At 40.4% G+C, this 14,588-nt stretch overlaps 2 protein-coding genes across 2 annotated transcripts in view; one reads left to right on the top strand and one right to left on the bottom strand.

Moving 5' to 3' along the window:
- Window positions 1-14,588, bottom strand: part of LOC139758274 (probable glutamate receptor) — a 355,157-nt gene that overhangs the window by 235,740 nt on the left and 104,829 nt on the right. The gene's annotated exons all lie outside the window — the stretch shown is intronic.
- Window positions 1-14,588, top strand: part of LOC139758244 (probable glutamate receptor) — a 30,436-nt gene that overhangs the window by 323 nt on the left and 15,525 nt on the right. The window contains exons 2-8 of the mRNA XM_071679455.1: window positions 117-340; window positions 3,023-3,151; window positions 7,039-7,197; window positions 12,307-12,397; window positions 13,163-13,463; window positions 13,742-13,959; window positions 14,361-14,541. Coding sequence (XP_071535556.1) covers window positions 117-340; window positions 3,023-3,151; window positions 7,039-7,197; window positions 12,307-12,397; window positions 13,163-13,463; window positions 13,742-13,959; window positions 14,361-14,541 — 1,303 coding nt within the window. The remainder of the gene's footprint in view (window positions 1-116; window positions 341-3,022; window positions 3,152-7,038; window positions 7,198-12,306; window positions 12,398-13,162; window positions 13,464-13,741; window positions 13,960-14,360; window positions 14,542-14,588) is intronic.

Below are 14,588 nucleotides of genomic sequence, written 5' to 3'. Positions count from 1 at the left end.
GCTGGTTACTCATATAATACTCCCGAGACGATGGTAAGTTATTCTCACATTCTCATATTACGAAAGAGGAGGGCGATGGACTGTAACATTTCTAACTTTCATTTTGACGTCAACAGTTGCGACAGCAGTCTTGCTGCTTGACGGTGGTCCTGGTGAGCGACGACCCAACCTTCCTCGCCGCCTTCGCCGAGTGGTCCCTCAAAACTCATCTCCTTGTGTGGCCGACGAGGCTCCTCGTGGTTACCCAAGTTCCCCTTTCGGAGCTATGGGCCCTCCAAATGATGCTCTCAATGACAAACTCCGTACTGCTCATCATGAAAAATGAGCCAAAATCAGTCAGGTAACCAGAAAAACTATTGATTTCTACTATCACCCCTCAATATATATATGTACATATATAAATATATATATATATATATATATATATATATATATATATATATATATATATATATATATATATATATATATATATATATATATATATATTTTTTTTTTTTTTCTTTTTTTTTTTTTTGCTTTGTCGTTGTCTCCCGCGTTTGCGAGGTAGCGCAAGGAAACAGACGAAAGAAATGGCCCAACCCACCCCCATACACATGTATATACATACGTCCACACACGCAAATATACATACCTACACAGCTTTCCATGGTTTACCCCAGACGCTTCACGTGCCCTGATTCAATCCACTGACAGCACGTCAACCCCGGTATACCACATCGATCCAATTCACTCTATTCCTTGCCCTCCTTTCACCCTCCTGCATGTTCAGGCCCCGATATATATATACATATATATATATTGAGTGGGAGAAGTATAAAAGAAAGAGACAGGAGGTCAAGAGAAAGGTGCAAGAGGTGAAAAAAAGGGCAAATGAGAGTTGGGGTGAGAGACTATCAGTAAATTTTAGGGAGAATAAAAAGATGTTCTGGAAGGAGGTAAATAGGGTGCGTAAGACAAGGGAGCAAATGGGAACTTCAGTGAAGGGCGTAAATGGGGAGGTGATAACAAGTAGTGGTGATGTGAGAAGGAGATGGAATGAGTATTTTGAAGGTTTGTTGAATGTGTCTGATGACAGAGTGGCAGATATAGGGTGTTTGGGTCGAGGTGGTGTGCAAAGTGAGAGGGTTAGGGAAAATGATTTGGTAAACAGAGAAGAGGTAGTAAAAGCTTTGCGGAAGATGAAAGCCGGCAAGGCAGCAGGTTTGGATGGTATTGCAGTGGAATTTATTAAAAAAGGGGGTGACTGTATTGTTGACTGGTTGGTAAGGTTATTTAATGTATGTATGACTCATGGTGAGGTGCCTGAGGATTGGCGGAATGCTTGCATAGTGCCATTGTACAAAGGCAAAGGGGATAAGAGTGAGTGCTCAAATTACAGAGGTATAAGTTTGTTGAGTATTCCTGGTAAATTATATGGGAGGGTATTGATTGAGAGGGTGAAGGCATGTACAGAGCATCAGATTGGGGAAGAGCAGTGTGGTTTCAGAAGTGGTAGAGGATGTGTGGATCAGGTGTTTGCTTTGAAGAATGTATGTGAGAAATACTTAGAAAAGCAAATGGATTTGTATGTAGCATTTATGGATCTGGAGAAGGCATATGATAGAGTTGATAGAGATGCTCTGTGGAAGGTATTAAGAATATATGGTGTGGGAGGAAAGTTGTTAGAAGCAGTGAAAAGTTTTTATCGAGGATGTAAGGCATGTGTACGTGTAGGAAGAGAGGAAAGTGATTGGTTCTCAGTGAATGTAGGTTTGCGGCAGGGGTGTGTGATGTCTCCATGGTTGTTTAATTTGTTTATGGATGGGGTTGTTAGGGAGGTAAATGCAAGAGTTTTGGAAAGAGGGGCAAGTATGAAGTCTGTTGGGGATGAGAGAGCTTGGGAAGTGAGTCAGTTGTTGTTCGCTGATGATACAGCGCTGGTGGCGGATTCATGTGAGAAACTGCAGAAGCTGGTGACGGAGTTTGGTAAAGTGTGTGGAAGAAGAAAGTTAAGAGTAAATGTCAATAAGAGCAAGGTTATTAGGTACAGTAGGGTTGAGGGTCAAGTCAATTGGGAGGTGAGTTTGAATGGTGAGAGGCTGGAGGAAGTGAAGTGTTTTAGATATCTGGGAGTGGATCTGTCAGCGGATGGAACCATGGAAGCGGAAGTGGATCATAGGGTGGGGGAGGGGGCGAAAATTTTGGGAGCCTTGAAAAATGTGTGGAAGTCGAGAACATTATCCCGGAAAGCAAAAATGGGTATGTTTGAAGGAATAGTAGTTCCAACAATGTTGTATGGTTGCGAGGCGTGGGCTATGGATAGAGTTGTGCGTAGGAGGATGGATGTGCTGGAAATGAGATGTTTGAGGACAATGTGTGGTGTGAGGTGGTTTGATCGAGTAAGTAACGTAAGGGTAAGAGAGATGTGTGGAAATAAAAAGAGCGTGGTTGAGAGAGCAGAAGAGGGTGTTTTGAAGTGGTTTGGGCACATGGAGAGAATGAGTGAGGAAAGATTGACCAAGAGGATATATGTGTCGGAGGTGGAGGGAACGAGGAGAAGAGGGAGACCAAATTGGAGGTGGAAAGATGGAGTGAAAAGGATTTTGTGTGATCGGGGCCTGAACATGCAGGAGGGTGAAAGGAGGGCAAGGAATAGAGTGAATTGGAGCGATGTGGTATACAGGGGTTGACGTGCTGTCAGTGGATTGAATCAAGGCATGTGAAGCGTCTGGGGTAAACCATGGAAAGCTGTGTAGGTATGAATATTTGCGTGTGTGGACGTGTGTATGTACATGTGTATGGGGGGGGGGGGGTTGGGCCATTTCTTTCGTCTGTTTCCTTGCGCTACCTCGCAAACGCGGGAGACAGCGACAAAGTATAAAAAAAAAAAAAAAAAAAAAAAAAATATATATATATATATATATATATATATATATATATATATATATATATATATATATATATATATATATATATATATATATATATATATATATACATGTATGAAAATTATATTTACTTGTTCGTTGTTTATTTCCAGGTGCAACGTGTACGTCCATCTACCATACAACGCCCCAAGAACTAAGGCATTGCTGGTTGGATCTTGGTCTCCCCTGCGCGGCCTAATCCACACTACCCATCTCCCACTCTTCCCTGATAAATTTTCCAAGTACAGTATCTGGTCTAATCTGTGTGAAAACATCTTATGATCAAACGGCGTTAAGTAATGTAAAAATTTCACGTAAGTCTTAGTAACTGGGTACCTAGTAATAGTAGGTTACTTAAAGGTATTTAGCTCAAGTGAATCAATCATTCTTTATACATTTCAGTCATCAGCATGTATATCTAAACAGGTAAGAATAAGGGAAAATCTTTCCTGTATTCTTCTAGAGGATTTAGGAAGAGGTGTGAATGTCAGCACGTGCTACCATATCACAAGTCAGTGCAATGAAGTGGTTGCGCTTATGTATCCAGAGGACGGAAAAGTAAGATAGATATTATAATCTTCAATATTCAGAACACCACCCAGTATTCATTCTAAGTTTTAAGAAAATCTGCATATTTGGTAAAATTCATTTGAGAAGATATTTTACATCTCATTTTCATAAGAAAATAACAGTATAGACGAAGACAAGAAACTTGCCAAGAATCACCATTAAGTGCATATTTGTAGGGTTGTCCTTGTGATAAGACACATTTTTGCTTTATTCCTTAAAGACTAACAACTTTATGATCAACATACCTTCAGCGTTGAAGCAGGTGATTTGGCTGAGCATAACTCATTCAGAGACCACTAGGGATCTTAAGTATACTCTCGACTCCTGGTTGCAGCTATTCAAAAGTCCCAAGGCGTTTTGTCGAAAGACTGGGTATCTCCCTTGGGCAAGCAGAATGCGTTAGAATGCTTGGCAATGAGGATATATATGTCAGGAGTGGAGGTAACAAGGAGAAGCAAGAGACCAAAATGGAGGTGGAAAGATGGAGCGAAGAGGTTTTGAGCGATCGAACCCTGAACATGCAGGCTTGCACAAAATACAGAGAACTGGAACAATATGGAGAACTGGAGTCGATGTGCCATCCATATACCGACCAAGGAATAAGAGACGTCTGGGGTAAACCAAGGAAAGGTCTGTGGGGCCTGGATGTGGATAGGGAGGTGTGGTTTCCGTGCATTATATATATGACAGCTAGAGAATGGATGTGAACAGATGTGGCCTTCCTTCGTATTTTTTCTGGCGCTACCTCGCTAAGGAAGGGGGTAGCAATGTTATTTACTGTGGGTCAGAGTGAGTGGAAAAAGGCGAAAAAGTGTGTGAAAGGAGAAAACTGAAAGAAAATGTGAAAAATAGCAAGGTTATTAGTTTCTTTAGGTGCGAGGGAGAAGTTCATTGGGATGTAAGTTTAAACAGAGAAAAATTGGAGGAAGCGAAGTGTTTTAGATTCCTGGGAGTGGATTTAGCAGCGAATGGAGCCATGGAAGCGAAAATGAGTCATAGGATGGGGGAGAGGCCGAAGGTTCTGGCAGAGAGGAATGTATGGAAGGAGAGAACATTATCTCGGAGAGCAAAAATGGATATGTTTGAAGGAATAGTAGTTCCAATACTGCTATATGGTTGAGAGGCATGGGCTATAGATAGAGTTGTGCGGAGGAGGGTGGATTTGTTAGAAATTAAATGTTTAAAGACAATGTGTGGTGTGAGGTGGTTTGATCGAGTAAGTAATGAAAAGGTAAGAGATGTGTGGAAATAAAAGGAGTGTGGTTGAACGAGCAGAGGAGGGTGTATTGAAGTGGTTTGGACATATGGGAAGAATGGGTAAGGAAATAATGACAAAGAGGATAAATGTGTCAGAGGTAGAGGGAACAAGAAAAAGCGGTAGACTAAATTGGAGGTGGAAGGATATAGTGAAAATTTTGAGTGATTGGGGCCTGTGCTGGGGCCCAAGTGCTGATTATATTAGCCCGAAAGAAGATCGATGTTTCTTTGCTCTTGGACCCAACGCCTCACAACCCGGCCGCTCTCTCTTATACCCACAGTTCTGGCTTGGCGACAATCCATGGTGCAGGTCAGGCATGTGGTGTGTGCGCCATTATGGACCAGTAGCCTCGTTCTCACCTGGCTTTGACGTCGCTTCCTCAAACACTGACATTCGTCTATAAATGTCTATATTCGTATCTTATTTTCAAGGGTTACCTCGTTCATTTTATCGAGTATAAAGATATTTCGAAATAAAATCATTTTCAGTATCAAATGTCTATAAAATGAAATACAATTGGATGAGCTAAGGAAATAGTTTTTCAAAGTGAAAAACCATCTGGCTACAGACAAACAGTTTAACGAAAATATTTTCATTAAAATGAAATTGCAAGTTACTGATTAACTGAAGCAATGATGATGAAAAATCGAGCACTTTTACATTTGTTTATGAATGACGCAACTTTTCCAGGTTATGTATTTAATCGTATTTTCTGCTATTGTTCAACTCGATGATGAGGAAACTAACCTGTTGTCTGAAGACTGTTCTGTTCACATTCTGTAAGCATCATAATCGAGATTATCTAGACCTATCCCATACACAGTAGGTGTGGAGATGCTGATTTAGGATAGTATATAAGAGTAAAGATGTCGAGGCAGCTGTTGCATCAGTGTGGGGATTACGATGCAGTTATGATATCAGCTCTGTGTGTGTATGTGTGTGTGTGTGTGTGTGTGTTTGTATGTGTGTGTGTGTGTGTGTGTGTGTGTGTGTGTGTGTGTAAGTGGCGTAGCCAGCTGTACGGCAGAATAGAGGAACATCAAACCTTATATAGGATGAATATGGTTTCAGTGGTTCTATTTATTTCAATATATCCTTATTCATTTCCACAGAACATATACTATGGTTCAGAAACATATTTTACCCCCATCAAGTTGCCTCCACAACGGGTGCGGTGTCGGATGCATGATGATGACAGACTCAGTGTTTTTGGGTTATTTGCAATATACTCTGTTTACTTTGTCCGTGATCTTATATATTCCATCGATATATGAAATATAACTTTACTGATACTCTACTAGTATAGTTATATACAAGTGAATATAAAGTATTATAAGGAGACATTCTTTTCAGCCAATCATCACATTCGTTACAACTCTACACGACCGTCGGCTCGTTTATTCATGAAAAAAAAATACTATTTTTTTGTATGTTTACTCCGCCTTGGTTGCCAGGTATCACTGTTCTCCACCAGAAAGTGTCGAGGAATGTATGTCCCCAAATGTATGTGTACGTGCTTATATGTGCACATGTGTGTATGTGACTGGATGTGTCTTTCTCCCCCTATTTCCTGGCGTTACCTTTTTGACTTGGGAAACAGCGATCCAGTGAGGCGCGGCATCATAATTCCCGTGGAGTGCAGTTGGGGACCAATCATGTAACCTGACATTTGACCTTCCTCTCCTTACATTATGTGTGGACAGGATTATTCTAGGGAATACTTCTTAATATTATACCACTAAAGAATTAAGGACATCGGTACATGTATCTTCCCCACTCTGTCTGAGGATGTAATCAACGAAATCAAACACCGTTAAAATTTTCTCTTTCCAGTAGTGATTGTTGCATGCATATATATATATATATCTTTTCTTTCATTGTATTCGCCATTTCCCGCACTAGTGAGGTAGCGTTAAGAACAGAGGACTGGGCCTTTGAGGAAATATCCTCATCAGGCCCCCTGCTCTGTTCCTTATTCTGGAAAATTAAGAAAAAAAAAATGAAAGGGGAGGATTTCCGGCCAGCCTCTCCCTTCCCTTTAAGTCGCCTTCGACGACACGCATGGAATACGTGGAAAGTTCTCTTTCTCCCCTATCCCCAGGAATAATATATATATATATATATATATATATATATATATATATATATATATATATATATATATAAATAAATATGTGTGTGGCATTGATCCGTTGTCTCTGTTGTCCAAGCTAGTATAAAGAAAGTAATACTGAAGTTCCAGGTATATATTCACCAACAACAGGAAAGACTATTGGACTCATACATTTATTATTCCGTCAGATTCCCTCACAAACCGAAGATTGTGGTATCTTCAGAGGAATTTCCATTCCACAAGGCTGTGATGAAGATGGATCCAACAGCGCCTGGAGGACAACGCCTTTGGTTCAAGGGATACATGGCGGATCTTCTGGAATATGTCGCCAGAAGCTTGAATTTCACGTATGATTTATACGCTTTGTTTTGATCAGGTTTTTGGATGAAAATCATAAATTATACTAATATATATATATATATATATATATATATATATATATATATATATATATATATATATATATATATATATATATATATATATATATATATACATATATATATTTATATATATATATATATATATATATATATATATATATATATATATATATATATATATATATATATATATATATATATATATATATATGTATACATTCTTTTTTTAATTATTTATTTAGCTTTGTCGCTGTCTCCCGCGTATGCGAGGTAGCGCAAGGAAACAGACGAAAGAATGGCCCAACCCACCCACATACACATGTATATACATACACATCCACACACGCAAATATACATACCTATACATCTCAATGTACACATATATATACACACACAGACATACATATATACACATGTACACACTTATACTCTCTGCCTCTATTTATTCCCATCGCCACCCCGCCACACATGGAATAACAACCCCCTCCCCCTCATATGTGCGAGGTAGCGCTAGGAAAAAACAACAAAGGCCCCATTCGTTCACACTCAGTCTCTAGTTGTCATGTAATAATGGACCGAAACCACAGCTCCCTTTCCACATCCAGGCCCCACAGAACTTTCCATGCTTTACCCTAGACGTTTCAAATGCCATGGTTCAATACATTGAGAGCACGTCGACCCCGGTATACGATATCGTTCCAATTCACTCTATTCCTTGCCCGCCTTTCATCCTCCTACGTGTTTAGGCCCCGATCAATCAAACTCTTTTTCACTTCATCTTTCCACCTCCAATTTGGTCTCCCACTTCTCCTCGTTCCCTCCACCTCTGACACATATATTCTCTTGGTCAATCTTTCCTCACTCATTCTCTCCATGTGACCAAACCATTTCAAAACACCCTCTTCTGCTCTCTCAACCACACTCTTTTCATTTCCACACATCTCTCTTACCCTTATATTACTTACTCGATCAAACCACCTCACACTACATATTGTCCTCAAACATCTCATTTCCAGCACATCCACCCTCCTCCGCACAACTCTATCCATATCCCACGCCTCGCAACCATACATCATTGTTGGAACCACTATTCCTTCAAACATAGCCATTTTTGCTTTCCGAGATAATGTTCTCGACTTCCACACATTCTTCAAGTCTCCCAGAATTTTATCCCCCTCCCCCACCCTATGATTCACTTCCGCTTCCATGGTTCCGTCCACTGCCAGATCCACTCCCAGATATCTAAAACACTTTACTTCCTCCAGTTTTTCTCCATTCAAACTTACCTCCCAGTTGACTTGACCCTCAACCCTACTGTACCTAATAACCTTGCTCTTATTTATATTTTCTCTTAACTTTCTTCTTTCACACACTTTACCAAAATCAGTCACCAGCTTCTGCAGTTTCTCACATGAATCAGCCATCAGCGCTGTATCATCAGCGACCAACAACTGACTCACTTCCCAAGCTCTCTCATCCACAACAGACTGCATACTTGCCCCTCTTTCCAAAACTCTTGCATTCACATCCCCAACAACTCCATCCAAAAACAAATTAAGCAACCATGGAGACATCACACTCCCCTGCCGCACACCTACATTCACTGAGAACCAATCACTTTCCTCTCTTCCTACACGTACACATGCCTTACATCCTCGATAAAAACTTTTCACTGCTTCTAACAACTTGCCTCCCACACCATATATTCTTAATACTTTCCACAGAGCATCACTATCAACTCTATCATATGCCTTCTCCAGATCCATACAAATGCTACATACAAATCCATTTGCTTTTCGAAGTATTTCTCACATACATTCTTCAAAGCAAACACCTGATCCACACATCTTCTACCACTTTTGAAACCACACTGCTCTTCCCCAATCTGATGCTCTGTACATGCCTTCACCCTCTCAATCAATACCCTCCCATATAATATACCAGGAATACTCAACAAACATATACCTCTGTAATTTGAGCACTCACTCTTATCCCCTTTGCCTTTGTACAATGGCACTATGCAATCATTCCGCCAATGCTCAGGCATTTCACCATGAATAATACATACATTAAATAACCTTACCAACCAGTCAAAAATACAGACACCCCATTTTCTAATAAATTCTACTACAATACCATCCAAACCCGCTGCCTTGCCGGCTTTCATCTTCCGCAAAGCTTTTACTACCTCTTCTCTGTTTATCAAATCATACTCCTTAACCCTCTCACTTTGCACACCACCTCGACCAAAACACCCTATATCTGCCGCTATATCATCAAACCCATTCAACAAACCTCTAAAATACTCACTCCATCTCCTTCTCACATCATCACTACTTGTTATCACCTCCCCATTAGCCCCCTTCACTGAAGTTCCCATTTGCTCCCTTGTCTTACGCACTTTATTTACCTCCTTCCAAAACATCTTTTTATTCTCCCTAAAATGTAATGATACTCTCTCACCCCAACTCTCATTTGCCCTCTTTTTCACCTCTCGCACCTTTCTCTTGACCTCCTGTCTCTTTCTTTTATACATCTCCCACTCATTTGAATTTTTTCCCTGCAAAAATTGTCCAAATGCCTCTCTCTTCTCTTTCACTAATAGTTCTACTTCTTCATCCCACCACTCGCTACCCTTTCTAATCAACCCACCTCCCACGCTTCTCGTGCCACAAGCATCTTTTGCGCAAGCCATCACTGCTTCCCTAAATACATCCCATTCCTCCCCCACTCCCCTTACCTCCTTTGTTGTCACCTTTTTCCATTCTGTACTCAGTCTCTCCTGGTACTTCCTCACACAGGTCTCCTTCCCAAGCCCACTTACTCTCACCACTCTCTTCACCCCAACATTCTCTCTTCTTTTCTGAAAACTTCTACAAATCTTCACCTTCGCCTCCAGATGATAATGATCAGACATCCCTCCAGTTGCATCTCTCAGCACATTAACATACAAAAGTCTCTCTTTCGCGCGCCTATCATTTAACACGTAATCCAATAACGCTCTCTGGCCATCTCTCCTACTTACACACGTATGCTTATGTATATCTCTGTTTTTAAACCAGGTATTCCCCATCACTAGTCCTTTCTCAGCACACAAATCCACAAGCTCTTTACCATTTCCATTTACAACACTGAACATCCCATGTATACCAATTATTCCCTCAACTGCCACATTACTCACCTTTGCATTCAATCACCCATCACTATAATCCGGTCTTTTGCATCAAAACCACTAGCACACTCATTCAGCTGCTCCCAAAACATTTGCCTCTCATGATCTTTCTTCTCATGCCCAGATGCATATGCACCAATAATCACCCATCTCTCTTCATCAACCCATGTCAATCTAGAATTTACTTTCTTACACTCTATCACATACTCCCACAACTCCTGTTTCAGGAGTACTGCTACGCCTTCCCTTGCTCTTGTCCTCTCACTAACCCCTGACTTTACTCCCAAGACATTCCCAAACCACTCTTCCCCTTTACCCTTGAGCTTCGTTTCACTCAGAGCCAAAACATCCAGGCTCCTTTCCTCAAACATACTACCTACCTCTCCTTTTTTCTCATCTTGGTTACATCCACATACATTTAGACACCCCAATCTGAGCCTTCGAGGAGGATGAGCACTCCCCGCGTGACTCCTTCTTCTGTTTCCCCTTTTAGAAAGTCAAAATACAAGGAGGGGAGGGTTTCTGGCCCCCGCTCCCGTCCCCTTTAGTCGCCTTCTACGACACGCGAGGAATGCGTGGGAAGTATTCTTTCTCCCCTATCCCAAGGGATAATATATATAAATAAATATATATATATATATATATATATATATATATATATATATATATATATATATATATATATATATATATATATACATATTCTTTTTTTTTATACTATTTGCCATTTCCCGCGTTAGCGAGGTAGCGTTAAGAACAGAGGAATGAGCCTTTGAGGGAATATCCTCACTTGGCCCCCTTCTCTGTTCCTTCTTTTGGAAAATTAAAAACGAAAGGGGAGGATTTCCAGCCCCCCGCTCCCTTCCCTTTTAGTCGCCTTCTACGAGATGCAGGGAATACGTGAGAAGTATTCTTTCTCCCCTATCCCCAGGGACAATATATGTATATATATATATATATATATATATATATATATATATATATATATATATATATATATATATATATATATATATATATATATATATATATATTCTTTCTTTCAAACTATTCGCCATTTCCCGCATTAGCAAGGTAGCGTTACGAACAGAGGACTGGGCCTCTGAGGGAATATCCTCACCTGGCCTCCTTCTCTGTTCCTTCTTTTGGAAAATTATAAAAAAAAAAAAAACAAGAGGGGAGGATTTCCAGCCCCCCGCTCCCTCCCATTTTAGTCGCCTTCTACGACACGCAGGGAATACGTGGGAAGTATTCTTTTTCCCCTATCCCAAGGGATAAACTTTAAGAGAGTCGAGAGAGATGGATGTATATACAGTCTGAGGTGAAGGTGATAATCAGCACAAAATGTATAGAGGTACTAAAGAATTCCATATCATTCTGGATTTTTATCGACCTTGTACTGGAAAGGTTCGAAGTTCTGTTATGTACAAACATCGGATGTCCATGAGCGTTGGAATCTAATATCAGCAACACACACTTGACCTCCGGGAAGCCGATATCCTTGGAGTCCAGATTCCCAAATGCATTCTTGGCCCATCATGATGCACTATGGTTGGATAATTGTTCTTCGGTGTTTACGTCTGTCATCAGTACGGTATGTGTATGACACACTCCTTGCGTGTGTGTGTGTGTGTGTGTGTGTGTGTGTGTGTGTGCAAAAGAAAAGAAAAAAATTCAACGTAAACTTAAAACAGTAGAAAAAAACCGTTTTAAGTGATCATTTGGGTGTAAGTGGAATTAGAGTCCCATTGTCTTTACTGAATTTCATAGAAAAAGTGAATATGTCTTTCATCATTCTAACAAGGTGTAACTAAGATGTATATTTTAAACTGCTAATTATAAGCATATTAAGAATATAAATAGGAATCATTATGTTTCAAGTACGTTCCTGTGTTCGCCAGTTACGTCTTCGTACGGCCTCTTGACAAGATTTGGGGGTCAAAACAGGACGATGGATCCTGGTCGGGCATGGTGGGCATGGTGATGAGGGAGGTAAGTGTAATGAAGCACCAAGTCGGACGACGAGTTTCAGTCCAACGTGGAATCTATGGAGCTGAGCGAGGTAAGTGTAATGTGGCAACACGCAGGACGCTACGGAGTGTCATCATTACGATCATTATCCCTTTAAAAAGTTTTTCACATCTTTGACTCCTTTCTCGTCATGGTTTTTAGTTGTCATTTTCAGTAGCTTCCTTCCTCCTCCATTCAAGGAAAGTTGCACTATTGATATCACAAAGTTAACTTAGGAGCTTAGACTTCGTAATCATTAAGATGACCTGATTTGTGATTCCTTTTCTGATCCTGTTTCAAAAATGTCCGCAAACTTTCCTTTCTAGTATTTGGCTCAGGTTCTTAGAGTTATGCTATATTCTTTATCTTCAGTGTATATTTACCTCCTTCCCAACTCCAATAATAATTCTTTGATAGATCTGGTACCAAATCGCATTCCAAGTCCGTTTCACGAGCAGATTCTAGTAGCTATTTACCCTTTGGAAACTGATACCCGAAGTCTGACATGGCTTTTCTCTGTCCTATTTCCATTATCTTGCATTTGATTGGTTAAGGTTCATATATAAAACCACTAACTAACGTTGAAGTTTGTCTTTAGCTCTTTGAAAGTTGTCTCAATCACGTGTGCTCCTTATTTCTCTCATACGGTTACCATTATCTGCACTAGGAGAATTATAAACTAATTTGAGACCATTCACATTTTCTTAGTGATGATGATATGCTGATGCTGTCTCTATTTACATACAGGAAGCGGACATAGGACTGGGCCCGTACAGTTTCAATCCCAGTCGAGCCGAGGCGGTGGACTTTACTTGGCCGATAGGTATAGAAAACACAAGGATTATAGCAGGTCGAGGACGGCCAGAGGTGGACCCGTGGGGCTTCCTGCTGCCGCTCGCACCACTGGTGTGGGCGGCCATCCTGACGGCGCTGCTGGTGGTGCTTACTTCGGTGTTCCTGTTATCTTCATGCTTGCCTGAAGATGAGGAAGGACATGGAGCGTGGTCTGGAAAAGCCTTTCAGTTCATCCGGATTCTATTGCAACAGAGTAGGTCATGGGGACAAATAGACTTTTTGATGAATTGGTTTCGAATAATTTGTAAATGTGAAGTCACTGGAGCAGATAATTGTACCTGGATCACTGAAAAATACGAAAATCATACGTAGAGATGTATTTAGACTGAGCAAAGGTACGTAATTATTTGATTAACGAGATGAAACTAAAATATTCATAGATCACAGAACGTCACTGAGAATGAGCCTCATTTAAAGCAGTTAGCCAAGAACGTTAATCTGTTAAAAGATGACACCCTCTCGTTCCTTCAGGCATCAGGTTGGCTGGGAAGCGATGGTGGGAACGAGCCATGTTGCTGCTGTGGATGATGACGACGCTGGTGTTAACACGAAGCTACGCCAGCAACCTCATGTCCCTTCTAGCCGTGAGACACATCCCACAACCATACCAGACCCTCCGGGACGTGCTGGACGATACGTCAGTGACCATGATATGGCAAAGCAACTCAACCAATGCTCACTACTTTCGTGTCAGCAATTGAAGCGTTCCTTCGCTTTTGCATTGTATATATCAACTAGATATAGAATGATCAATTCATTTCTTCTTACCAGTCAGATAGAAAATTCTAGTCACTGAATAGATGATTGGGTAATTACGATCTGAATCAGGAAAATATAGGTATCGGTGGTCATCTGAAGTTCAATAATGACAGCAATTTTATATTTCTTTTTGAACTCGAAGTAAATTTCCAGAGAAAAATTATTTGGATCATCAGATGCATAAATTTCAAACATGTAACTTGCAACAAAGTAGTGATAATTAAAATCTACACACACACACACACATATATATATATATATATATATATATATATATATATATATATATATATATATATATATATATATCATATCACTCTCTTTCATCAAGTCCGTGGACTTTGGCATATATAAAGAAGTAGCGGATGCGGAGAAGGGAGGACGCACCTTGTTCGTGAGGATAGGGGAATTCGCTCATTACATCGACACTCTTGTGAGTCAAGGCGACCATGTCCTAATTGAAGCGGAAACTCTCACGAAGTTCCTGTTAAGCATAGAATTTTCTCGCAGAGGTACTATACTCAATTTACAGTTACATAAACACAAGCATATTATATAT

The sequence above is a fragment of the Panulirus ornatus genome, chromosome 30 (genome assembly GCF_036320965.1).
Source record: "Panulirus ornatus isolate Po-2019 chromosome 30, ASM3632096v1, whole genome shotgun sequence".
NCBI classification, from domain to species: domain Eukaryota; kingdom Metazoa; phylum Arthropoda; class Malacostraca; order Decapoda; family Palinuridae; genus Panulirus; species Panulirus ornatus.
Note: the sequence above shows the minus strand (reverse complement) of the source record. Positions and strands in the feature narration are given on the sequence as shown.